Source organism: Zingiber officinale, chromosome 2B, assembly GCF_018446385.1.
Source record: "Zingiber officinale cultivar Zhangliang chromosome 2B, Zo_v1.1, whole genome shotgun sequence".
In the NCBI taxonomy this organism is placed as follows: Eukaryota; Viridiplantae; Streptophyta; class Magnoliopsida; order Zingiberales; family Zingiberaceae; genus Zingiber; species Zingiber officinale.
In genome coordinates, this window is record NC_055989.1 from 21,122,367 (window position 1) to 21,148,878 (window position 26,512).

General features: G+C 33.1%; 1 protein-coding gene across 1 annotated transcript in view; it reads right to left on the minus strand.

The window, feature by feature from the left end:
- Positions 1-26,512, minus strand: part of LOC122045474 (DNA gyrase subunit A, chloroplastic/mitochondrial-like) — an 83,517-nt gene that overhangs the window by 38,636 nt on the left and 18,369 nt on the right. The window contains exons 8-17 of the mRNA XM_042605705.1: positions 23,185-23,255; positions 22,929-23,037; positions 22,783-22,845; positions 14,056-14,121; positions 13,871-13,959; positions 10,682-10,730; positions 7,982-8,068; positions 7,814-7,907; positions 6,676-6,746; positions 6,502-6,591 (exon numbers count right to left, since the gene is read on the minus strand). Coding sequence (XP_042461639.1) covers positions 6,502-6,591; positions 6,676-6,746; positions 7,814-7,907; positions 7,982-8,068; positions 10,682-10,730; positions 13,871-13,959; positions 14,056-14,121; positions 22,783-22,845; positions 22,929-23,037; positions 23,185-23,255 — 789 coding nt within the window. The remainder of the gene's footprint in view (positions 1-6,501; positions 6,592-6,675; positions 6,747-7,813; positions 7,908-7,981; positions 8,069-10,681; positions 10,731-13,870; positions 13,960-14,055; positions 14,122-22,782; positions 22,846-22,928; positions 23,038-23,184; positions 23,256-26,512) is intronic.

Genomic DNA, 26,512 nt, shown 5'->3' on the forward strand with positions numbered 1-26,512 from the left:
TCTACCTTTTTTTTTGTTCTTTTTCTTTCGAGTCCTTAAGGTAGTGTGACAATCATAGATTTAGTGGACAATAATGATTTAGATAGTGGACAATAATATGTAAATTAACTCTAGGCTTTGCAAATATTTAAGTGAATGATAGTCGAGGAAGTCTTCAAAAGATTCAAGTAAAGAATTGATAGGGGACTCTTTAGAAGACTAAGTAAAGGATTATTTAACAGGTTCAAATGCAGAACCATTAGAAGAATATTTAGAAGGTTAATCTAAAATCATCAAGAGCACTTTAGAAGAAGTAGAGGATTACTATAGAAGATCATCAAGGAATCATTTAAGAGCTTTAATCTGAGAATTGTCAGAGAGCTTTTAAGGAGTCTCAAGGATTGTCAAGGTCTCAATGCAAAGTTTAAGTAGAGGATTATTTGTAGGCTCTTGAGAATACTCAAGTAAGAGATTGTTAGGGATTTCTTTAAGCAGCATGGATAAAGGGTCGCTATAGGTCTCCTAGGAAGATTCGAGGAAAATATTTTTAGGGGACTCTTAAGTAGAGGATTATTAGTAGGCTCTTGAGAAAACTCAAGTAAGAGATTGTTAGGGATTTCTTTAAGCAGCATGGATAAAGGGTCGCTATAGGTCTCCTATGAAGATTCAAGGAAAATATTTTTAGGTGACTCTTAAAAGGCCATGTCATCAAAAGGTCAAGTCATCGAACAATTTTTCTACAGCAAAGACATAGGTGAGTCCTTTAAAGTCAAATTGTTAGGAAGATCTAGAGAGCACCTCTGTGAGGAGAGTTCAACTCTTTCATTTTAATTAAAAGTTCTTTGATTGTGGGTGAATTAAAGACTTTGAATAACGTCTTTAATTTCAATTCACTAATGATAAAGTATTTGGGGTTTTCAAATTTATTAGTAATCATCTTTTAAAATTCGATGGAACATATTTTTTTCCATCAAGTTTATTTTCATTTCATGCCAATATATGATGGGCCCAACATCTATTACATAATGGTGATTCTATAGCAGATCTGATGGATTTTTTATTGCCAATTGCTACGCATTCAATGAAGGTCATGTCATAAAGTCAAAATAGCATTCAATGTAGGGAAAATAGCATAGAGATCTATTATAGTCCAATTGTCCATCAAAGCAAGGGTGTCATGTTTAAGTCTTGAGTGCATCATGAATTTCAGGCAAGTAATTTATCCTCTAAGCTCAAAATAATGTGATGGTGGACAATGTGAATATTATTCATGGGTTTATATTGTGTGAAGAACTACTTGAATGGCTTGTTATGGCTATCGTGATTCTTAAGCTTGTCATACATTTTGATTTTAGGCCCTTAACAACTTGCATTTATATCTCTAAAAATAGTTTAGGGTTTGCCTCAAGCCCTCAACATATTGATCTAAGATGGTAAGTAATAATACTTCTAAAACAAAGTATGGTGCACTCGAATGAAGCGTGATATTAAGGATGTCACTAGATTAATTTTAATGTTCTCTTTTCTTTTTTTTAACAATAGATGATGGTTCAACTAGGGTAAATATAATGTTAATAATGAAATGCAAATTGTATAAGAAAAAATAATTTAATAAATAATTAAAATTGATAATTAAATAGATAAAAGTAAATTTATAAATATGAAGACAAAATAATTATATTGAGATGATGCAAGTCATCCATTATGAAGTTACTATAAGGTTTGAGTCTTAATCAATATACAGAGATTATCCCCTATGTGTTGTAAGTTTTGATTTACAGCCAGACTTGACAAGATTTAGTTTACAGATCAACCCCTTCTATGGAATCCTAAGGGTCTAGGCAACCTCTTGTTTGCAAAGAGTTAGAGAGGATCAAATACAAGGTAGAGTCTGCCATTATAAACACTTTCTTCCCTGAAATCATTGTAGAAAATAGAAATTGATCCTTTCTAGATAGGGGTCCGGACAAGTCTCTGTCAAGAAGAGACAGAACTCCAGACCAACACAATATTTTTTGTAGATTTGGTGTGATTGTGTAGAAAAGCTTGATTTTAGTTAGGTTTGAGGTAATGTGGTGGATCAAAAAGCGATGGAGCTGAAGGGGATTAATGGGAAAAAGAAAACAATAAAAGAGAGCTATAAGATGATGAACGAATTGGCATTTGGAGATGGTGGACAGACAGTGAATGGACAAGGGACAATTGGGGATGATAGATTACAACACTGAACACCTAATCAGGAATTTTTTGCTGATATTGATACTAATTGATGTAGCACAAACCAATTGTGTTGCCCAAACCTCAACTCTCAACAAACAATGAGGAAAAATAATATTATTGATTTGTAAACAATTCATACAAGAAAATGCAACTTACCTCCTCTAAGTTATAATAAACTTTTAAAGTTCTAGTTTTATGTTAAAGAAATATCACAAACTTTTAAAAACTTAGAAATTATAGAATTTGTAAATCCTAAACCTTTAGAAGAAATTTCAAACATTGATCCCCAATTCTTGATTCTTGGACTATCGCATGATTTCTTAGAACTTAAGCAACACAGCTAAAATGGAGAGCAGCAAAACAGTCTGAATTTGGTTCAAGGTTACGTGCAAAGAGGTGTGCTAATGTTTATGCCACATCAAAATATAAATGATGGGAGCAATATATCCTAATGTTTATGCCACATCCTAGCAACTCCACAAAGAATATATACTGGTATCCTAGAATAAAAGTATACATGGTTTTACATGGACTTGACTATTCGGGAAATAACACAAACAAACAGAGAGAGAAGATTTACCTTATGCTCCACAAGTTCAGCAATTTTCTCAACTAGAGCAGGTTTATTTGTCTGGTAAGGAATCTAGAAAAAAAAAAAGAGCAGATATAAGCTAAAATGCCTAGTATGTCCAAGTACAGAGATTAGAAAAATAAATATATAATCACCTCCTTAATTATTATGGCACTGCGTTTGGCTTTCTCATCAAGTATTTCCACATCAGTCTTCCCTCTCACCATTATGCTGCCTCGTCCTGTCCTATATGTTTCCAAGATCCTTCAGCAGAAGAAACAGTCAGATACTAGAAATGAATCTTTGTGCCAAAAGATAAAATAGGACAAAACATTCAAAAGAATCAAATAGTAAATAATGCAACATGTGCCAAAAGGTAAAAATGGAGGAAACACTCTAACGCGACTTTACCCAAAATTTTCTAAAATTATTCCTCCAGTAGGAAAGTCAGGCCCAGGCATATATTCCAGCAATTCTTGGAGCTATTGCACAAAACAAGGAAGTTAGATCGTTGTAGAAGACAAGAAATTGAAGGCAAAGTAAAACATCATTGCATGAAGAACAAAAACAACACATGTAACCTAAATGGGTTGGCAAGAAATGTAATATTTCTAAATTTTTCATTCAGCTAATAGTTAATTATTCATTTTAGTTAAATAATTAATTGATATTTATTAAGTTATGTTAAGAGATTTTAAACTGCATATGAATTTAAATGTGTGAGTCACATGAAATTTTGAGCTCGTGCTGGTTCAAAAATTTGGCTTTTGAGTCATCTTTTAGATGCCTCGAGTTTGGTTTGATTTGGAGACTGTATGGTCAAGTCATTATTGAATCGACATCTATTTTGGTTAGACACAGTGATTGTAGCTTTAAATTCGGTTTGGCGTATTTCAAAGAGTTGGGCCAACTCTTCCTTCCCCCTCATGCACACACAAGTGAGATAGAAGTGTTTGGCTCCTCCGTTTCACCCAAATCCCAGCATCAATACCATCATCTCCCCTCTTCTTCTTCTTCCTTTCCTTCTAAGGTAAAGATCTCTAACCCTAGTTCTTCCCCTTGATTTCTCCTTCCCACTCTCTTCATTAGTAGGCGGCTGCAACACAAAAATGGGTTTTCAGAGGGATTTTTGTGCAGATTGACGGCAGAAAAAGAGACTATTTGTGAGGCGTGATTGGCTAAGAATTTGAGTAAGTATAAACCTGAACTACTTGTTGTTCTATAGAATTTTTCCTTTAGGGACATCTTGGAGGATGCAAATTTGTTTTGAAAGTGGAGTTTGTGTTGAGATTGATTGGTATTAATGGTTTGTTTTATTTTAGGGAAAAACCTTTAATCAAGATGAGGTGTTGTTAGGTGAAAAAAATTACTCTCTTTTGGAACGTGGTAAGCCCTCTTGACTGTGTAGCTAAATGTATTTAATTATATGTGTTTCCTAACGCTAATTTGGTTATCCATTTGGCTTCAACAGTGTGAGAAGGAAGGGCGTGGATGACTCAGAGATCCTTCAAGTTTAGGGTTGTAAATGAGCAAACTTGGTGTTCGGCTTGATAATTACTTATTTATATTCTTTTAATATACACAAGGTCAATTAAATAAATAAACTTTGAATAGTTCGTTAAACTAAATAAATAAGTTTGAACACATATATGTTCAACTCATTAATGTTCATGAACAAAGATTGTGATCTTCGTGAATAATATCCGTGAACAATATTCAAGAAAAAAATTGTGAATTATATTCATCAATAAATCTCTTATCAATATGGTAAATAAACAAAGAAACTCTCAAAATGAACAAACAAACTTGATACGATTAGCTGGTGTCTAATGCCTAAACGGCCGCCTAGGCCGATTTTTAGAACACTAATAAATAATAATTGGAAACAATGACTTCCAATCTCATTTTACTAAGTTAAGCAATCCTTACTACCAACTTCTCGACCTCTTCTTCAGAATCCCTTCAAAAAATAGTATCTCTCTCTTCTTGCAATTCATCCATATTAATTGAGATAGTGTATGAAAGAAGATGAGAGTTAGTGTTACAGCTATTGGCGAGGGTAGTATTGGAATTAGATGTGCCCTTTGGTAAAAAATATAGTATGGGAATTTAAAAACCTTAGGTGCGGTGCACCCTTTGGGAAACTATTTTATCTTTTCACACCACTAGTTAATCATCTTCCAATATATGGTTAAATTCACACTGACTTAGGTTCATCCTTGAAATTAGCAATATTCAAAAAAAATATAGTTAAACAATTTGTAAACTCAAAATGAAAGAATTGTCAAGTGGTAAAAATAAATAAAAAAAAAAGTGAAAACTTTGAGTGAAGTATTTTATCATATCACTTGACCACCAATAGACTATGTTGTACAATATGAAGTTTCACCATCTTTCATCATAGCACCTAACCGACCATAGAGGTGTGGTACCAGTAAGGGCTTTAATCCCCGTGCTAGATTGCACTATTTATACTCTAAGGCTCCGTTTGGTATGCATGATAGGATAAGATTATATTTTCAAAAAGTTTTTAATCAAGCGTTTGGTAGAGTTGATTAGAGGTAGGATTGTGAATGATTAGGGGTAGGATTCATAATACCTTGGCATCAAGAGGGATTATTTATCTTACCTTTAATCCTATCCTAATCAACCCAATCCTATCCTATCATGCATACCAAATGGAGCATAAGGAGTTAGTTCTAGGGATTCACATTTTAGCCTATTTATTAGTGATAAAAAAAAGATAATAATTAAAAGTGGATTCTTTTAGATAATAAGTGACTTCACATGCGAAAAATAATTAATGATAATCAAGTGAAATGACTTATGAAAAATAAATATGGTAACAATTAAGAAGCATACAGATAAGAGTTGACTTTATATTACAATAAAATAACCAACTTGGAACTTTAGTGTTGTAATGTGAATAAATATTAATTAAGATTAAATCTAATATACATATTTTTTGTTCTACTTACCGATTTGTATTCCTTCCCCATTTGCTTTGTCTATAGTTTTGTAGGCAATTGAATTCGAAGTTATGGATATTTTCAACAACAGTATAGAATTGCTCAAAAATCTTGATTGAAAATAGGATTTTGCTTTACCTACTTTTTTTTTTTTGTTCTACTCATTTAGATATTTTGTTATGACACATTCTTGTTGTGCTTAGTTTTACAAAATGAATGAATTACTTTTACAAGTACTTTTTGTTCTTTAATTTAGTTATAACATTTGTTATAGTTCTTGGTTAATTAAGTAGGGTACCTTTTAGTAAGTGGAATCACTGACAATGATAGTTAAAGATTGGTTATCCATATGTTATATTTGTATCATGAATTAATAATAGATACTAATTGTATGATTTATAGAAATATTTTGTCATGTCAAGCAATGCAAATTCAACTTTGTTGTTTTAAAACATAGAGGTAATAAATTTATAAATGATTTTTACTTTTTTTTTTAATTCAAATATTATTGTGTTTTAGATACTTAAAGCTCCATAGTACACTCCAACAAAACTTTTGATCAATATTTTTATCGTTTAAATATCACAATTAACAAAGGAAATCTAAACAATATTATTAGCAACAATTACCACTATTCTTTCTTTAGAAAGGTATAGGAGTTTTAATCCCAAAGCACTTAATGGTACAGAATTAGAGTCCTTAACAAAATTTCTACACATCAGTCATTGTATGCACCAGAAGTAGTCAAAAAAGAATAATCACCTTGAAGATAAGCTTCTTACTAGACAAGAGTTCGTTTAGATAAGAAATTTGTTTTGATAATGATTTTTCTTCGTCCATAAACTTCTTTCTCTGCAAAATATAGCAAAAGAATCAGCAAGAAATAAGAATGATTGAAAAATATAATCAATTATCAATAGCAAATATAATATAAACCTCAAGAAGAGTAAGTTTCCTCAAAGCAATGTCCATCAAAGCTTCAGCTTGCTTTTCAGATAAATTGTACCCTAGAACAAGTATAACACTCAGTCTCAATCTATATACACTGAACTGAATGTAAAAACATAGAGAACACACAAGCCACATTCTCAATTTCTTCTAGGAAACTGTTTAAACTCGGTAAATGCTAAATAAAATAAAAAATATTACAATGTTAATATAAAATTGTGGAAAGACATGAAGCTGTTGTGATTCAGAACATAAATGTGTAGAGGTGAACATTAACTCACATATTGTCAAACAAGGCTCTGCTAATTTTACTTTGATCATGAAAAAAATAATAACGAACTAAACTATGTTATCTCAATGCAAAGGTTTAAAATAAATGGAACAAATTTACAAATCTATGAAGCAAACTTTACATAGACAAACATCAGCATATATATATATAAAAGAGAATGTTACCTTACTTATCTTATGGTGCACACCCTTGTGCACTAAGTATATTTTTTTTTTAAAGCTTAGGGTATAGTATTTAGGCTAAAGGAAGTGAGGAAATAAAAAATACACATGGTGCGCACGGGTGTGCAGGGTGTCTTTCCCCTCTCTCTCTCTATATAAAGAAATATTAGTACAAAAATATACATCACAACTGATAAGACAGTATATGATAAATATATATATATATATATATATAATGAAATATTAGTATGAAAATACTTTCTGAAATTCTGTTTTTGTTCATGCATGAGAGATCAACTATAGCTCATTTTTATTGATTAGACAACAGTTATGATAGAGTATCTAGAAAGTTATTAAATAGTGTTTATAAAAGAAAAGAAGTAAAAAATTTATGATAATGCAGGTTAGCTAAACACCAAGTAGATATGCCCCCTAGGGGAAGGTAACATTAAACTTTTAAATTTAGAAAAAGAAAAGGAGTCCAAAATCATAATCCAGAAAAAGAAATGGGACGTGGAGGACCGACCTAACCCACAAACAAAATTGAATGCCCCTTCTCCTAATAGTAAATATAGCATAGACTCTTCATCTATTGCAAAAGGTAATTGCATGACAACTATGCTAGTGTTTATTCATTAATCACCCATTATAGTCAAGATAAATAAAGGCGTACCTTTCACTAAAGCAGCTATAGCCAGAGTGTTACTAGATGTTTCCCTGACTATATTTATAATGTCATCCAAGTTATCAAGACCAATAATGATGCCCTGAAAATAAAATAAAGGAAATACAATACTTAAAAACTATGCCATATTAAGCATTTAGATCGGAGAAGATATACCTCTATAATATGTTTTCGTACTAAAGCTTGACTAAGCTTAAATCTTGCACGTCTTTCAATGACAGAACTCCTAAATTCAAGAAACACCTGAAACAAAATAAACATTTTACTTTTGCTATTACTATTTCACGGCACATAGTAAAATAATCACTTCTCGAAGAATTTATTATTAGGCAATATCAGTTTATGTTGGGATATCATGTGCTGAAAAAAAGGTTTCCCCCATTCAATTGTATTACAACACCTATCACAATCTATGAGTAACTTTGGTTGAATAGATTTTGTGCATATGAATAACAAAATCAAGAACTTGGTTTTTAAATTCACTAAACATATTAGAAAAACAAACAAGGAATGAGCATAATAGATATTGTAATCTTTTTACCAACTGCATAGAAAGCTAACAAATTTTTGACAATATAACATTCCTCTTCCAACAGAAAATTTCAGAAGGAATAATGCTGATAGGAGTTTATTTTTAATTGCATTTCACAATTTACATTTTGCTATATTATTGTTGCATATTATGATTACCTTTAGGATTTTATTACTTGGATGGAAGATACAAGAGAGAGTGATAAAAAGATGTATGTATAATTTTGTGAATATTTTCGTTGTAACTTGGGTGGAAAGCCAAGAGGGAGGAGAGAAAAAATTACAAAATAATTTTACCTTGACTAAATAGATTAGCTAAATTAATTATATCTTGTGTTTAATAATCAAATACCTATTAAATTAAATTTTTCAGCCAACTTTTATTTTTTAAAAACAATGAACTATTTTCTAAAACAAATGAGAAGGGTTTTCATTTTATGAAATTGATGGAATGAAATAATTTTAAATGAATAAATGTCTATTTAATTTTATAGGTAAACATTATCAAACCAATAATGGTTAAATGTTATCAATTTTATTTTTATGAAGTTGATTGGTGAAACAACTTGATTTTTTAAAAAAAAAATCTATATATATACATATATATCTTTATTTATTATTTATTTTTTTGTGAAAATATCAATTAGATTAAATAGTAATGAATTTTAAAATTTTTGGAAATAATTTGGTTCACTGCACCAGTAAAGCTGTCACCAAACAACTTGACTGAAAGAAGTTAATTTGTTTTTTTTTAATAAAATTTAAAAAGGTTTATTGACATTTACTCTCTATTTTCTAAAAGAGGAATTTTTTAAATACACATGTTGTTTTGCCCAAATTTGACATTAACTAATTTTATATTTTAGAAAATTCCAAATGATAATAATAAATTTACTTAAAAAATTAAACGGGCATGTCTCTCCCCTTTTTTATTTTTTCAAAATAATTTTATTCACAAACTATTTCACTGAACAATTTGATTCAAAGACTTCAAGTTGTTTTTTCATTCCCCTTTATGGAAGGCGTTATCTATTAAATAACTTACATTTATGTTTCATCTACCAAATATAAAACCAATACTTATTGTCCCTCAATAACCCTCCCTTACCAATGGGCATGTCTCTCCCATTTTTTATTTTTTCAAAATAATTTTATTCACAAACTATTTCACTGAACAATTTGATTCAAAGACTTCAAGTTGTTTTTTCATTTCCCTTTATGAAAGGGGTTATCTATTAAATAACTTACATTTATGTTTCATCTACCAAACATAAGACCATACTTATTCTCCCTCAATAACCCTCCCTTACCAATACTTCATGGATTGGCTCATTCACTTCGTAACACCTATCATCCTCTCAATAGCCCTCCTTTCCCAATACATCATGAGATGTGCTTATCCTACTCTTGGTGTCCTCTCAATAACACTCCTTTCCTAATGCATCGTGGTATGGATCATCCACTTCATTCCTCCATAAATAGAACAAACATGGTAGATCACCTATTCACATCTATTCCAATAAACTGGTACTAACAATCTCACAGTTTAAGGTATGTCACTCCATGCTAACCTGAAGAGGAATGTCTTGAAAGAGAATGTTGTCTTAGTTCTAAGAAATCCAATTTAGAGCATAGCACTCCATACAACTAACCTAAAGAGGAATGTCTTAAAAGAGAATGTTGTCTTAGTTCTAAGAAATCCAATTTAGAGCATAGCACTCCATACAACTAACCTAAACATATCAATTTATAGAAACTACAAACTAGTAATGGTAATGTTATAGAATTATTGAAAGACAGTTGAAAAAACGTCCTTTGGGAATATTTACTACCTGAAGGAAATAGAACTATTAATACTGACTTCAAAACGAAGATAACTATCAATGCTACTAATAATGTTCTTTTTCCAACTGGATTCAGTATCATTACATGTATGATTCTTTTTCTTAGACTTAGACCCCTATTCAAATAACTAGAAACAATAATTTCTAGTTCACTCATAAAGGAACTATCATTGTCAACCTCAAAAATATGATTTTCAATATCAAAAAATATAGAGTAACGATCACCATTACTATCCTTAACAAAAAAAGTGTCATCAGAGATCAAACTCCAAATATTCCTGATATCAAATAAATAATCAACATTATTGAAACTATAATTACTAATACGATTCTTAGTTCTAAGAAATCCAATTTAGAGCATAGCACTCCATACAACTAACCTAAACATATCAATTTATAGAAACTACAAACTAGTAATGGTAATGTTATAGAATTATTGAAAGCCACAGTTGAAAAAACGTCCTTTGGGAATATTTACTACCTGAAGCAATTCCTTCAAGCCCATCAGCTTTGGCTGCGCATCAAGAATACTGCAAATGCAAAAGCAAAAGCATAAAAAAAGAAAGCAACTCTGACACTGGCAAAAAAAAAAAAAAAAAAAAGCAACTTTGCCATTGGCAAAAAAAATGAAAGGTGCAACTTCCATAATCAAGTAAAGAAAAGTTTACAAAAGCATGGAAAAGGATACAGCTCAAACTTGAGAAATTGCATCCAAAAGTCAACATGGCCCAGAGATAGCAATTTAACCAGTGAATCACCCTGATCTGTGACTTCGACTATGCACAACTATTACAATCAATAACTGTGTACTTCTAGGCAGGAATAGAACCAAGCATTTGATTGAATTTAAATTTGTTCATAATGTTTATACTCAGCAAATCCAATCCTACCATTGTTCTAGTAAACAAACGAAATAGAATGAAAACAACAACAGGTTCAACTATATGTTGTGACTGTACGTTGGTGGAAGGGGAATTCATGATAATTTTGCAAATGTTGTTCAACAAGAAGCAATGAAGGCAGAAAGAAGCTTCATATACGGAGATAGATAAGAGTGATATAGATATAATACAAAATTCAGAGAAAGAACAATATAATCATAACATTAAGTATAACATGCATACGTAGTAAAAGTCATAAAGAACTGAAAATAGGAGCAATTATAAAGAGATTCTTTAATTAACTCAAACTTAGTCACATATATACTGCATTGTATTGAGTTGGGAAAAAGTTAACAAAGAAATTCTAACATTTCCAGATTACAAATAATAATTACTTAGCAGCTTTAAACCTAACATCGTAATGAGAAAGTTCTAAGATATTTGTTTTGATTATGAGTTTGGAGACTATTTTATTCCACTACTAGGATGCAACAGAAAGATCATGTGAGTAAAAACTATCAGCAAAAAATCAAGCAAACAAAACCGCAACAACCATAGGACAAGAATCACAGTTATCATTAAAAAGGAGCATGAGGGTGATGGACATGAATTGACATATTATAAACTCTAAAGGAAGAATACTATTGTCGAAAAAATATATGTATATAACTTGTGGTGTTGCAACTGAAATAATTTAATACAAAATATTGGTTGTCTAGTATCAAACTGCTAATATTAAAATATACAGCTTAACCCAGTAAAAAAGGTTGCATAATTTGTTGGAGCAATCCGGGGGAGCTCCACACCTTTGCATAAAATCCTATCTCAAGAGGGAGCTTAGGTGAAGGGGGAGCGATTGCTCATTTATTGGTAAAAAGAGAGAAGTTTACCTTTGCGGAAAATCATAGCTTAAGGGGGAGCCTAAATAAAGGAGGAGCCTAGGGATTTAGGCTCCATTATTTATGCATGAGTTGATTTGCACATTTATTTGCATATGTATTGCTATATTGTTTCCCTAACTTAAACGGGTTGCTAAACATCAAAAAGGGAAGATTGTTAGAGCAATCTGGATACCTTAGGTTCTGATTTTGGGGCAAAGGTTTAAGTTAGGTTTATTGTTGTATTTGATATGTGCTTGTGAGTGTGCAGGATGCAGGTACAATAAAAAAAAGTCCAAATGTGAACTTAGCAAAGGGAAAAGTCTAAGGGTGAGTCTTGGCAGTGTAAGTCCAAGCATGTAGTCTTAGCAACGTAAGTCGAAGTGTGACTTAGTAAAGGTTGAAGTCCCAGAGGCGCGGCCTCTTGGCAAAGGTTGAAGTCTCGGAGGCGCGGCCTCTTGGTAAAGGAAGACCTGGCAATAATGATAAGGCCGAAGGAAGCTCCTGAAGACAAGGTGTGAAAAATAGGGAAGCATTTGAGGGACGCAAAGCTGATGGAGGAGGCTAGAAGACAAGGTCGATGAGGTTGTGTGGATAAGGACAAATGCATGAGAGATCGTACTCAAAGAAAAATCCTAAGTTTAGGATTTTACTGTAGCAATTACCAGTGTTGTCAAAATCAAGAGTTGAGATAAAATCGTTAAAGCAATCATAAAATCATATCGTAAAATCGTAAGATTTTACATCATACTTTAAATCAATTGTAAAAGAAACCTGATATATTCTTTTTAATTGATCATTAAATATTTTAATCCAAATTATAACATAAATCTACATATAGAACATTTTAATTCATATAATCATAAACTACTCATAATTTTAAACTTTTAAACAACCAATATACTTGCCATGAAAACACAACATAAACATAAATTCAAGTCTAAAGCTTAAGTCCAAAGATAAATAAAACACAAAATAACAAATTAATATAAATCATTCATAGACAAGTGTAAATCTAAAATCGTCCCAAAATGATATCGTTTTGTCTAAAATGGTTCCCTTTTATTAACGACACAAAATCAATAAAATTATCTCAAAAATCATGTTTTTACAAGTTTAAATGGATTTTACAATTTTGATCCGATTTTACTTTAATACACGACGATTTCACTCGATTTTCATAAGTAAACTCGCAATTTTGATAACATTGGCAGTTACTGTAACAGTCAACTGGTGTTTTCATCAGTCTGTTAGCGAACAGAATACCTCTGTTCACTCAACCCATGTGGAGCAATCAACTGGTGTTTTCATCAGTCAACTGGTATCGAGTCGTTGGTTTGTAATCGTTGAATTCCACTAGCTCGAGGTGCTTGGCCAAGGTTGACGAAATAAGCTTGGTTAAAGTCTATTAGAAGTCTCCGAAGTGCTCCAAGCTCTTCTTGTGATCTAAGGGTTTTGGATCAACGTTGTGGTGAGGTTTCCCCACCGAAAAAGAGGTTTGAGCTAGCTGGGGGTTTCCGGGGAATCATTCACCGACGGATCGGGATCGTCCACCTTACGGACCGCTGTGGAATAGGAGTTTTATCTCCAAACCACGTAAACGAGCGTGTCTTTGTGGTTTGCTTGTCTTCATTCTTCTTGTTTTAGTTTAGCTTTCTACTTGTTAGTTTGTTTTGTATTCCGCTGTGCACTAACATTATAGGAAGCGAACGATTTGGGTGAGACGCTAATCAACCACCCCCACCCCCCCTCGCCCCGGCCGCCACCGCTAGAGGACGTCAAGGTCCCAACATAATTATATTGGTCTTCAAGGATCATTTGCCCGGTCTTTGGAATATCAATACTGAAAGGTTATCGCAAATAACTTTAAGATGCAACAAATTGAATCATAAATAAAGGCATAATACTCACCCTACCATGTTGCAGCTAAAACTAGACTGAAGAGTAGTATGCTGATAAAGTTTGTTGAGAACAATTGATGGATCTGACCCCTTTTTCAGCTAAAGAAAAAATGATATCAGCAAGGGATAGTTTAGACAGAAATTCTACTGCAAAAGAAGTTCAAATCAGGAAGGCATGCTATAAACTAAACTGACCTCAATAACAATACGCATTCCAGAGCGGTCACTTTCATCGCGAATATCACATATACCATCTAAAATCTGTTTTCAAAATCAAAAAATTAATTGAAAGAGACAAACTGTACCTCAGCTTCTCAATAAAAGGTGGTAAGAGACCAAATATTTGCAAAGATATTTGTTGATAATAATTATGTAAAATGGCACAAGGATGGGAAAGACACTTGGACATCAATTGTTTGAACAATTTCTTGACTGAACTTAAACAAAAAAATAAATCATTACACAAGAGCATATTGATCCATTTTTAAATAAATAGTAGGGGAACAATTCATGTACACCCCTTGTAGTTGAATGATCTTGTGTGTTAGCTCCTTTTTATACAATAAGTTAACCAAATATGTACACCCCTTGAAGTTGAATGATCTTGTGTGTAATTGCCTCCCTTTTATACACCAAGTTAACCAAACATGGTCATAAAGAATGAATGACAAAAAAAATAAAACCATCAGATTTTTCGTTAAGTTGAAATCAGGCTGAATTGAATTAATTTGAACTACACCAAGTTAACCAAAAATGGTCATGAAGAATGAATGACAAAAAAAATAAAAACCATCACATTTTTGGTTAAGTTGAAATCAGGCTGAATTGAAGTAATTTGAAATAATAGGTGAGCCATGTTAAATGACATCTGTACCAGTGGCAACCAAATTTTGTTATCAAAAAATATTATACTGTCAGATTCAGATATTCTACAAAATTCATCATCAAGGAATAATATTTAAGCACTAACAATTAAAAAGTCCCCTCTATTTCATTATTTTCCATATTATGGAACAAAAAGATGTACTGCATTTATTATCACCACAACATTAGAAACGTTTTTGTTTAATCACAACCAGGACCCAATTGCTTTCACGTGCCCCCTCTCTATTTCTTTATTTTCCATATTATGGAACAAAAAGAAGATGTACTGCATTTATTATCACCACACCATTAGAAACGTTTTTGTTTAATCACAACCAGGACCCAATTGCCTTCACGTGCCATTGTCACCCACCCCCTCCCACCCCCAAACATACACAATTTTTTGTATTTTGCACATTGCCATATAGTTCCCCTTCGTATACATTAAAAAAAAATTGTATTCCCCAACAATTAGATATTGGTATTACTTACATTAATGGAGATGGGAGGTCCTGATTCCTGAAGCCTCTTTCTTAATTAATGATAAACACAAGAGTATGGAACAGATTCATGGAAGGCACTATACAATAAGTTTTTTAATTTCCATCTAAATCATTGTAATCTCGCACAATTCCATTATACCATCAGTAGCATCTTATTGTTTATCCTTGCAGCCAAGATGACTCATCACAAAATAAGGGATTATACCCAACACATAGAGTTCAAAGTTCAAACATTTTTCTGGAGATATTCTAATTTGACCTAATTCAAAATGAAGTTGAAAAAAACACATTCTTGCTGGTTGATAACCAAATATCACACGTCTTGTGCTTAGTCAGATTGAAAACAATCAGTAAAACAGAAAATAAAGCACCATTTGTTTTTTCATTTACTATTTTTCATTTTCAATTTTTTATCTTCATCACATTCAAAGAAATGAAAGAGAGCCTTGGCGCAACGTTAAAGTAGTTGCTTTGTGACCAAAAGGTCACGAGTTCGAATCCTGAAAACAACCTCTTGCAAAAAGCAAGGTAAGACTGCGTGCAATGGATCCTTTCCCGGGACCCCACATAGCGGGAGCTTCGTGCACCGAGCTGCCCTTTTTTTATCACATTTAAAGAAATCAATTTGCCATACAAATTTTCCAAAATTAATTTTTGTTTTTATAAAACAAAATGAAATGAAAAAAGTCAAACCAAGCAGTGTCCAATTTTCCTATAAATTTTAAGCCTTGTTTACTCCAAAGCAGTGTTCTAAATAGTGGTTGAGGCGGCCGCCTAGGCAAGAAGCGTGCATCAACCGCACCGCCTTCGCCTTAGAAGGTGCATTAGGCGGTCAAAGATGAGTCAAGGCTAGTGAAGAGGCAGGCAAGTCAGGCGAGGCAGTGGATGATGCGATAAAGCCAGTAGGAGGGCGTGAGGTGGTCAAAGTCAACAAAATTTGAAAAATCCTAGATATATTAATACACTTTCTCTCCCTTCCAAAACAAAAATATCTCGTGCAAATTATGTGAGAGACTTATTAAGGGAGGAGTTTATTGAATGAAGCATCATATTACGGATATTGTAGGACAAGTTGAAACATAGCCTAAAGCATCCGATGAAACAAAAAAATAAGTAAGAGCTTATCTTGAAAATAGCAAGAATTATTAGTGAGAAAGGGTGGAAGGACTAAAAGAAGAGGGGCGGAAGTAAAAAATAGATGATGTAGAAGATAATGATTGTCGAGTGGAGAGGGAGTCTTCTAAAAAAAAGTTAAAGTACCTTGGGTCTATTAATAAGTGGACATCGACAATCGATCCACAAAGGCAAAACAACAAAACATAAATGATGTATTGAAGTTAAAGTTTACAAATGATGTGCATGAGTACTTTACAAGATGGATTTATAAACCGGGGATTTCTTTTCATGCAATTGACAATCAAATCTTTAGACAATTTGTAAAGACGATGGGCCAATTCGGCCCTAGCTACAAACCTCCAAGTCAATATCTTCAAAGAGCCACTTTTAAAGCAAGAAGATGAGAGGATCAAATTATCTCTAAAAAAGCATGAAGAAGAGTGGATGAAAAATTGATGTTCAATTATGACCGATACATGGATGGATCACAAGAGAAGAAGCATCATGAATTTATGTGTTAATTGCAAACTAGGCACTTCATTCCTTGATTCTATTGAAGAATCCATGGAGGCACACACATAGGATTTACATCTTCAAGTTTGTGGAAAAACACAGCAATGGAATTGGCCAATGCAACAAACAATATGGCAGCGGAGTTGTTGAAGGTTACACAACCTCATATTTCTTTAACCCTCTTGTGCAACTCATACAATCAACCCCATGCTTGAAGCAATTGGAAAGCTAACCAAGTTTAGCGGAATGCTTGAAAAAACAAAGACCCTAACAATATTCATCAATGCACATTATATAAGGATATTGTGAGGCCCGGGATGACTAGATTTACTACTTCATTTTTGAAAGATCAATTGAAACTTATGTTTACATCCGAGGAGTGGGGCAAAAAAAAAATTAAGGAGCGGTGTGAAGGGGAAAGCGACGGAGGTGACGATAACAATATCTCTTTTTGGAATGGTGTTTCTTTGGCTTTGAATGTTTTCACCCCCTTTAGTGAAAGTTTTACGCCTAATTGACAGTGAAAAAACACCTTCGATGACCTTTTTATTGAGTGCACTTAAACAAGCCAAGGAAGATATTAAAATGAAGAAAATGTCACTCCAATCTTGATAGTCCTTGCATTATACCGCTAACATGTTGAATCTAATTTTTTACTTCAAAGATCCAAGCATACAAAATGACACAAATGATTTGAATCTCGAATTGTGCTAAGAGAATTTTTTCCACCAACGAGGACATGCAATTCACCATTTCTAATAATGAATTGTTGAAGTATAGAAGAAAATGACGGTCACCGCATATGAGAAGGTGGATGTGTACCATGAATTTGATCCAGGTACATCTCTTTCCTTTATTTCTATTCAGATATACATGTCTCTTTTACCTATTTTTTGATTTATTGTTTTTTTTCTTTGCTTTTTTAAGTTGGATGGTAGTGAAATGGTGACACTCCAAACTTACAAAAAAAAATGGCAAAGAGATTTCTCTCTTTAACAAATAGTTCATGTGAATAGAGTCAATTTGAAGGGGTATATAGTAATTCATAAATTATGCTATCTATCCTTTCTTTTTATTAGTTTTTAATAATTTTCTAATTGTTTAAATACACACTAAGAAGAGAAATAGTGGCGGAGGAAGAAGAAGAAGAGTAAAAGACAAATTGGCAGAAATTTGCTTCTATCCTCTCAAGCTAGTGAAACTCAAGTTGGCTTATTGATGGTGGCGATGAAGATGAGGTCAAGCCAAGTTCGGGGCTTACTTGGAGAATGGTGGCAAAAGCCTCAAAGTGGATGAAGTGCTACAAGGAGGAGTACAAAAACATCCCCATTGGAGAACTTGATGAGGATTTAGATACATTAGACGATAATGCATGTGTAGATAATTTAGAAGATTAGTTATGTTTAGTCAATCCTTGTTGGCTTGAAATGTTGGATTGAAACTTTGAATTTTAAACTTAGACTTTTGGTAAAAGTAATGATATTACTTGTTTAGTAGTAATATAGTGATGAATCTTTATTAATTATCATGTTAGTTGCATTTATATATTTATTTGTAGCTTATATAAATTGTATCGTATTGGCTTATTTATGCATAAACATCATTCAATTGCATATATTACATAAAAAATTATGTATTATGTATAAAAAATAGTTTAAAAAAAAAAATCAATTGCCAAGGCAACATGCGGTCATTGACAGTCCCACCGCCGTCTACCGTCATTTACAACACAGCTCCAAAGCACGAAAAGAAGAAAGGATAGATTACATAAAAATCAAGATCTCTTCCTCTGTTTACCTATCTTAAAAAAGATGGATGGATTTGAAATCCATCTGCACTGTTTTTTGCCTTTTTTGTCCGTCCTAAATTGGACGGAATAAGTTTTCCGTCCTCTCTAATAGGCTGGCCAATTATTTTTTCATGCAAAATAAGTTTTTTGTCCTCTCTAATCAGCTGGCCAACTGTTTTTTCCATGCAGAATAAGTTTTTCGTCCTCTCCAATTTATTGAATCCAATCCCCTCACCGCGGACACACAACCTTGCCGTAGATTCACAACAAATCCACGAAGGAACATGCAACATCTGTGACGAGGTTGCGAACTCACAACCCCGCCGCCTTACGAAACCGCTGTGAAGCATCACAGTGACAAGGCTGTAACCGGAGGCATCGCCGGAGGCGTCTCAAGACGCCTTCGACGCCGCAAGAGGCATCCCGTGACGCCTTCGGCACCGTTGGAGGCGTCCCGATGTTTCCGGCATCCCGTGACTTCTCCAACGCCACCTACGACGCGTCGAGACACAGACACCTCCAGTGCCAATTCCGCTCGCCCGGCGGACGGTAAAAACCGTTTGTGCCGAGCGGCATGGAACGGCATTTTAATCTATGAATAATACTAAATTTAGCACGGGTGGCTTTGAATAAATAATGTCTCCTCTGAAATAATTCACAAGAGGACTAGGACTCCATTTGATACAAATGAATCTTCCAATACAAATGACCTAGCAATTTGCTAGCATACTGATATATGGTGATACAAACATACTAATCATGCCACCCAAAACTCACCTCTTGATGAACGAGGAAAATTTATGTTCCTAAAGATAATTAATACACAAGATAGGAACCCTTTTATAAATCATAATACAACCAAATCATGTGAAAAAATGTAACTTATCACTAAGGCCTAAAAAACCTTTTACAATATCTTGTTTTATCACCAAGAAATATAAGCTTTGAAAACTATTCTCTAATTTAAAATTTGACTAATGTTTAAATAAGTTGGTAAGTTAAATATAAATAAGTTGGTAAGTTAAATATCGATATATAGATGGATTAGAGTCAATCTTTTTCACAATAATAATAAATATGTTTGCATAGAACTTTCTTAGAGAATTCTAGAGCTAATGAATGCATGTGTGCTACAGATCATTCTCTTTGACTCTACAAGGCACATAATTATATGGTTTATAATAATCATTACTTGACTCAATCTTTCTTCTAGTATCAATGTCCATATTCGCACAGTAAAATCCTCAATTAGGTTGATAGAAAGTAGGCAAAGAAATCAAATCAATATGGTGACAAGTTTTACACTTACAAATTACTAAAACACACTAATAGACATTTTACTAGGATTGTTATAACTAATTTTAGCAAGTTTTGTTCTACCTTTTTTTTTTGTTCTTTTTCTTTCAAGTCCTTAAGGTAGTGTGACAATCATAGATTTAGTGGGCAATAATGATTTAGATAGTGGACAATAATATGTAAATTAACTCTAGGCTTTGCAAATATTTAATTGAATGATAGTCGAGGAAGTCTTCAAAAGATTCAAGTAAAGAATTGATAGGGGACTCTTTAGAAGACTAAGTAAAGGATTATTTAACAGGTTCAAATGCAGAACCATTAGAAGAATATTTAGAAGGTTAATCTAAAATCATCAAGAGCACTTTAGAAGAAGTAGAGGATTACTATAGAAGATCATCAAGGAATCATTTAAGAGCTTTAATCTGAGAATTGTCAGAGAGCTTTTAAGGAGTCTCAAGGATTGTCAAGGTCTCAATGCAAAGTTTAAGTAGAGGATTATTTGTAGGCTCTTGAGAAAACTCAAGTAAGAGATTGTTAGGGATTTCTTTAAGCAGCATGGAGGTCTCCTAGGAAGATTCGAGGAAAATATTTTTAGGGGACTCTTAAGTAGAGGATTATTAGTAGGCTCTTGAGAAAACTCAAGTAAGAGATTGTTAGGGATTTCTTTAAGCAGCATGGATAAAGGGTCGCTATAGGTCTCCTATGAAGATTCAAGGAAAATATTTTTAGGTGACTCTTAAAAGGCCATGTCATCAAAAGGTCAAGTCATCGAACAATTTTTCTACAGCAAAGACATAGGTGAGTCCTTTAAAGTCAAATTATTAGGAAGATCTAGAGAGCACCTCTGTGAGGAGAGTTCAACTCTTTCATTTTAATTAAAAGTTCTTTGATTGTGGGTGAATTAAAGACTTTGAATAACGTCTTTAATTTCAATTCACTAATGATAAAGTATTTGGGGTTTTCAAATTTATTAGTAATCATCTTTTAAAATTCGATGGAACATATTTTTTTCCATCAAGTTTATTTTCATTTCATGCCAACATATGATGGGCCCAACATCTATTACATAATGGTGATTCTATAGCAGATCTGATGGATTTTTTATTGGCAATTGCTACGCATTCAATGAAGGTCATGTCATAAAGTCAAAATAGCATTCAATGTAGGGAAAATAGCATAGAGATCTATTATAGTCCAATTGTCCATCAAAGCAAGGGTGTCATGTTTAAGTCTTAAGTGCATCATGAATTTCAGGCAAGTGGTTTATCCTCTAAGCTCAAAATAATGTGATGGTGGACAATGTGAATATTATTCATGGGTTTATATTGTGTGAAGAACTACTTGAATGGCTTGTTATGGCTATCGTGATTCTTAAGCTTGTCATACATTTTGATTTTAGGCCCTTAACAACTTGCATTTATATCTCTAAAAATAGTTTAGGGTTTGCCTCAAGCCCTCAACATATTGATCTAAGATGGTAAGTAATAATACTTCTAAAACAAAGTATGGTGCACTCGAATGAAATGTGATATTAAGGATGTCACTAGATTAATTTTAATGTTCTCTTTTCTTTTTTTTAACAATAGATGATGGTTCAACTAGGGTAAATATAATGTTAATAATGAAATGCAAATTGTATAAGAAAAAATAATTTAATAAATAATTAAAATTGATAATTAAATAGATAAAAGTAAATTTATAAATATGAAGACAAAATAATTAAATTGAGATGATGCAAGTCATCCATTATGAAGTTACTATAAGGTTTGAGTCTTAATCAATATACAGAGATTATCCCCTATGTGTTGTAAGTTTTGATTTACAGCCAGACTTGACAAGATTTAGTTTACAGATCAACCCCTTCTATGGAATCCTAAGGGTCTAGGCAACCTCTTGTTTGCAAAGAGTTAGAGAGGATCAAATACAAGGTAGAGTCTGCCATTATAAACCCTTTCTTCCCTGAAATCATTGTAGAAAATAGAAATTGATCCTTTTTAGATAGGGGTCCGGACAAGTCTCTGTCGAGCAGAGACAGAACTCCAGACCGACACAATATTTTTTGTAGATTTGGTGTGATTGTGTAGAAAAGCTTGATTTTAGTTAGGTTTGAGGTAATGTGGTGGATCAAAAAGTGATGGAGCTGAAGGGGATTAATGGGAAAAAGAAAACAATAAAAGAGAGCTATAAGATGATGAACGAATTGGCATTTGGAGATGGTGGACAGTGAATGGACAAGGGACAATTGGGGATGATAGATTACAAAACTGAACACCTAATCAGGAATTTTTTGCTGATATTGATACTAATTGATGTAGCACAAACCAATTGTGTTGCCCAAACCTCAACTCTCAACAAACAATGAGGAAAAAAATATTATTGATTTGTAAACAATTCATACAAGAAAATGCAACTTACCTCCTCTAAGTTATAATAAACTTTTAAAGTTCTAGTTTTATGTTAAAGAAATATCACAAACTTTTAAAAACTTAGAAATTATAGAATTTGTAAATCCTAAACCTTTAGAAGAAATTTCAAACATTGATCCCCAATTCTTGATTCTTGGACTATTACATGATTTCTTAGAACTTAAGCAACACAGCTAAAATGGAGAGCAGCAAAACAGTCTGAATTTGGTTCAAGGTTACGTGCAAAGAGGTGTGCTAATGTTTATGCCACATCAAGATATAAATGATGGGAGCAATATATCCTAATGTTTATGCCACATCCTAGCAACTCCACAAAGAATATATACTGGTATCCTAGAATAAAAGTATACATGGTTTTACATGGACTTGACTATTCGGGAAATAACACAAACAAACAGAGAGAGAAAAGATTTACCTTATGCTCCACAAGTTCAGCAATTTTCTCAACTAGAGCAGGTTTATTTGTCTGGTAAGGAATCTAGAAGAAAAAAAAGAGCAGATATAAGCTAAAATGCCTAGTATGTCCAAGTACAGAGATTAGAAAAATAAATATATAATCACCTCCTTAATTATTATGGCACTGCGTTTGGCTTTCTCATCAAGTATTTCCACATCAGTCTTCCCTCTCACCATTATGCTGCCTCGTCCTGTCCTATATGTTTCCAAGATCCTTCAGCAGAAGAAACAGTCAGATACTAGAAATGAATCTTTGTGCCAAAAGATAAAATAGGACAAAACATTCAAAAGAATCAAATAGTAAATAATGCAGCATGTGCCAAAAGGTAAAAATGGAGGAAACACTCTAACGCGACTTTACCCAAAATTTTCTAAAATTATTCCTCCAGTAGGAAAGTCAGGCCCAGGCATATATTCCAGCAATTCTTGGAGCTATTGCACAAAACAAGGAAGTTAGATCGTTGTAGAAGACAAGATCATTGCATGAAGAACAAAAACAACACATGTAACCTAAATGGGTTGGCAAGAAATGTAATATTTCTAAATTTTTCATTCAGCTAATAGTTAATTATTCATTTTAGTTAAATAATTAATTGATATTTATTAAGTTATGTTAAGAGATTTTAAACTGCATATGAATTTAAATGTGTGAGTCGCATGAAATTTTGAGCTCGTGCTGGTTCAAAAATTTGGCTTTTGAGTCATCTTTTATATGCCTCGAGTTTGGTTTGATTTGGAGACTTTATGGTCAAGTCATTATTGAATCGACGTCTATTTTGGTTAGACACAGTGATTGTAGCTTTAAATTCGGTTTGGGGTATTTCAAAGAGTTGGGCCAACTCTTCCTTCCCCCTCATGCACACACAAGTGAGATAGAAGTGTTTGGCTTCTCCGTTTCACCCAAATCCCAGCATCAATACCATCATCTCCCCTCTTCTTCTTCTTCCTTTCCTTCTAAGGTAAAGATCTCTAACCCTAGTTCTTCCCCTTGATTTCTCCTTCCCACTCTCTTCATTAGTAGGCGGCTGCAACACAAAAATGGGTTTTCAGAGGGATTTTTGTGCAGATTGACGGCAGAAAAAGAGACTATTTGTGAGGCGTGATTGGCTAAGAATTTGAGGAAGTATAAACCTGAACTACTTGTTGTTCTATAGAATTTTTGCTTTAGGGACATCTTGGAGGATGCAAATTTGTTTTGAAAGTGGAGTTTGTGTTGAGATTGATTGGTATTAATGGTTTGTTTTATTTTAGGGAAAAACCTTTAATCAAGATGAGGTGTTGTTAGGTGAAAAAAATTACTCTCTTTTGGAACGTGGTAAGCCCTCTTGACCGTGTAGCTAAATGTATTTAATTATATGTGTTTCCTAACGCTAATTTGGTTGTCCATTTGGCTTCAACAGTGTGAGAAGGAAGGGCGTGGATGACTCAGAGATCCTTCAAGTTTAGGGTTGTAAATGAGCAAACTTGGTGTTCGGCTTGATAATTACTTATTTATATTCTTTTAATATACACAAGGTCAATTAAATAAATAAACTTTGAATAGTTCGTTAAACTAAATAAATAAGTTTGAACACATATATGTTCAACTCATTAATGTTCATGAACAAAGATTGTGATCTTCGTGAATAATATCCGTGAACAATATTCAAGAAAAAAAATTGTGAATTATATTCATCAATAAATCTCTTATCAATATGGTAAATAAACAAAGAAACTCTCAAAATGAACAAACAAACTTATAAAGCTCACTAACCAACTAACAAGCTTAAAAATATAAATTTCCAAACAATCTAGCCAACTTGAATTGAGAGCTCGATAACATATAACAAACCAAGCTCGAGCTCATAAATAGAAACCAAGTCAAGCTTGAACAACTATTTCAATGGCTTGGTTCATTTATATATATAATGGTGTTGGTGGCCTGACTTGATATGCAAAGCCCAATGCATGTAACAATGTTACACTGAACTTGTACTTTACTTTATTCATAGATCAAAATTGATAGCTCGTTAGAGAGCTATCTTTATATATATATATATATATATATATATCTTATTCTTACGTATGATTCCTACTAAGTGACACCTTACTCGATATTGTCCCTATATTCTCAAGCAGGAAGAGGTGCACGTCCATTATCAACTCAGAGGGGACACCCCTATGATACCAAGTTATTATACATACATTTTAGGACCTTAATTTTAAGCAATCACATCCATTTTCTTGTATTGTGTTGTGACTACTATTAGATATACTTGCATGCTCTCATAAGATGTTTTACGTTCGAATATGTTGGTTTTGAGTAAGACCATATGTATATGACAGTCATAGATTGTGTCTGATGTTACCTATTTTAAGTTAAGATGATACTGTAATACTTCTACATCTATTCTGTGTGGATGTTCCAGATGCATGGTAAGCAACTCATATTTTTTTATATATTAAAATTTCAAAGGAGAAGTTGCAGAAATTTCCCTAATATGTGTTACTTAATGTTATTCTTTGGACAGAGTCTACCCCTTGCCTTAGGCAAGGGCAACAAGTCCACAAAAAAACTATTATGCCAATATAAATTTATAAATTAAACACAACTAAGTTATCATCATGGCGCGTTACTCCAACAAGGTCAAAATTTGCACAACTCATATTAACTACAAAAAAGGACAAACCATTCACTCATTCAAGGCATCCTCAACACTTAGATATGCTAATACTGAACAAGCAAGTTCTTCAACAAAATAACTAAGACTCGTAATTATTTTGTTTATGCAACAAAATAAAAGGTGATAGGATAACTAATTATATGTAATATACATTGCAACGCCATAGCAAATACAATAATAAATATTATTATTTATTTTTAAATAATTGCATAACAACAAAATATTAGGATGCTCAATCCTCTCATTTTAATTCATCTTTCTCTATGTTATCTTCGCTCTCTTTGTCCATGGATTGATTTGAGGATCAAAACATTCTTGATTGTGTGATAATTGGAGTTCATAAGTGATCATTGGAAGCATGCTCTATAACTTAACTAATGCTTTAGTTAACATCTCAACATGCCATATCTTGTCTAAATTTCTAGATATCTAAATGGTGTGACAAAATTGAACATAGATAATACATATATTCCAGCTTAAGGGATGGTTTAATCATGAGTTAATTTTTGTCCATGGAATGGTTAAGTCACTAATGAATACAACACAATATTTTCCTATACAAGGTTTGGCATCTTGTGTTGGTGTGGTTAGCACTAACGGGTGCGGTTAGCACTAACGGTCTAACTCAAGTTTTGATGAATGACAAAATAGGTTAAGTTCATTTCATTGTTATCTAACACTCTGACAAAGTGTGCAGGAGAAGCCCAGACAAGTCAACGGGCTAACCTGATGTCTGGCACGAAACCCAGCTAGGTCGACGGGCCGACCGGATAGCTAGCACGAAGTCCAAACGGGTCGATGGGCTGACCGGGCGTTTGGCACGAAGTCCAGCTAGGTCGACGGGCTGATCGAATAGTTGGCACGAAACCCAGACGGATCGAAGGGCTGACCGGGCGTCTGGTAGTTAAGTGAAGATAAGTCACTGAAGGGGAGTAACTGTGAGGACACGTTCCCGAGAAGGGAACATTAGGTGTCGATCCGACTTAGATCCATTTCGGATATCTAAGTCGAGATCGTGACTAGATT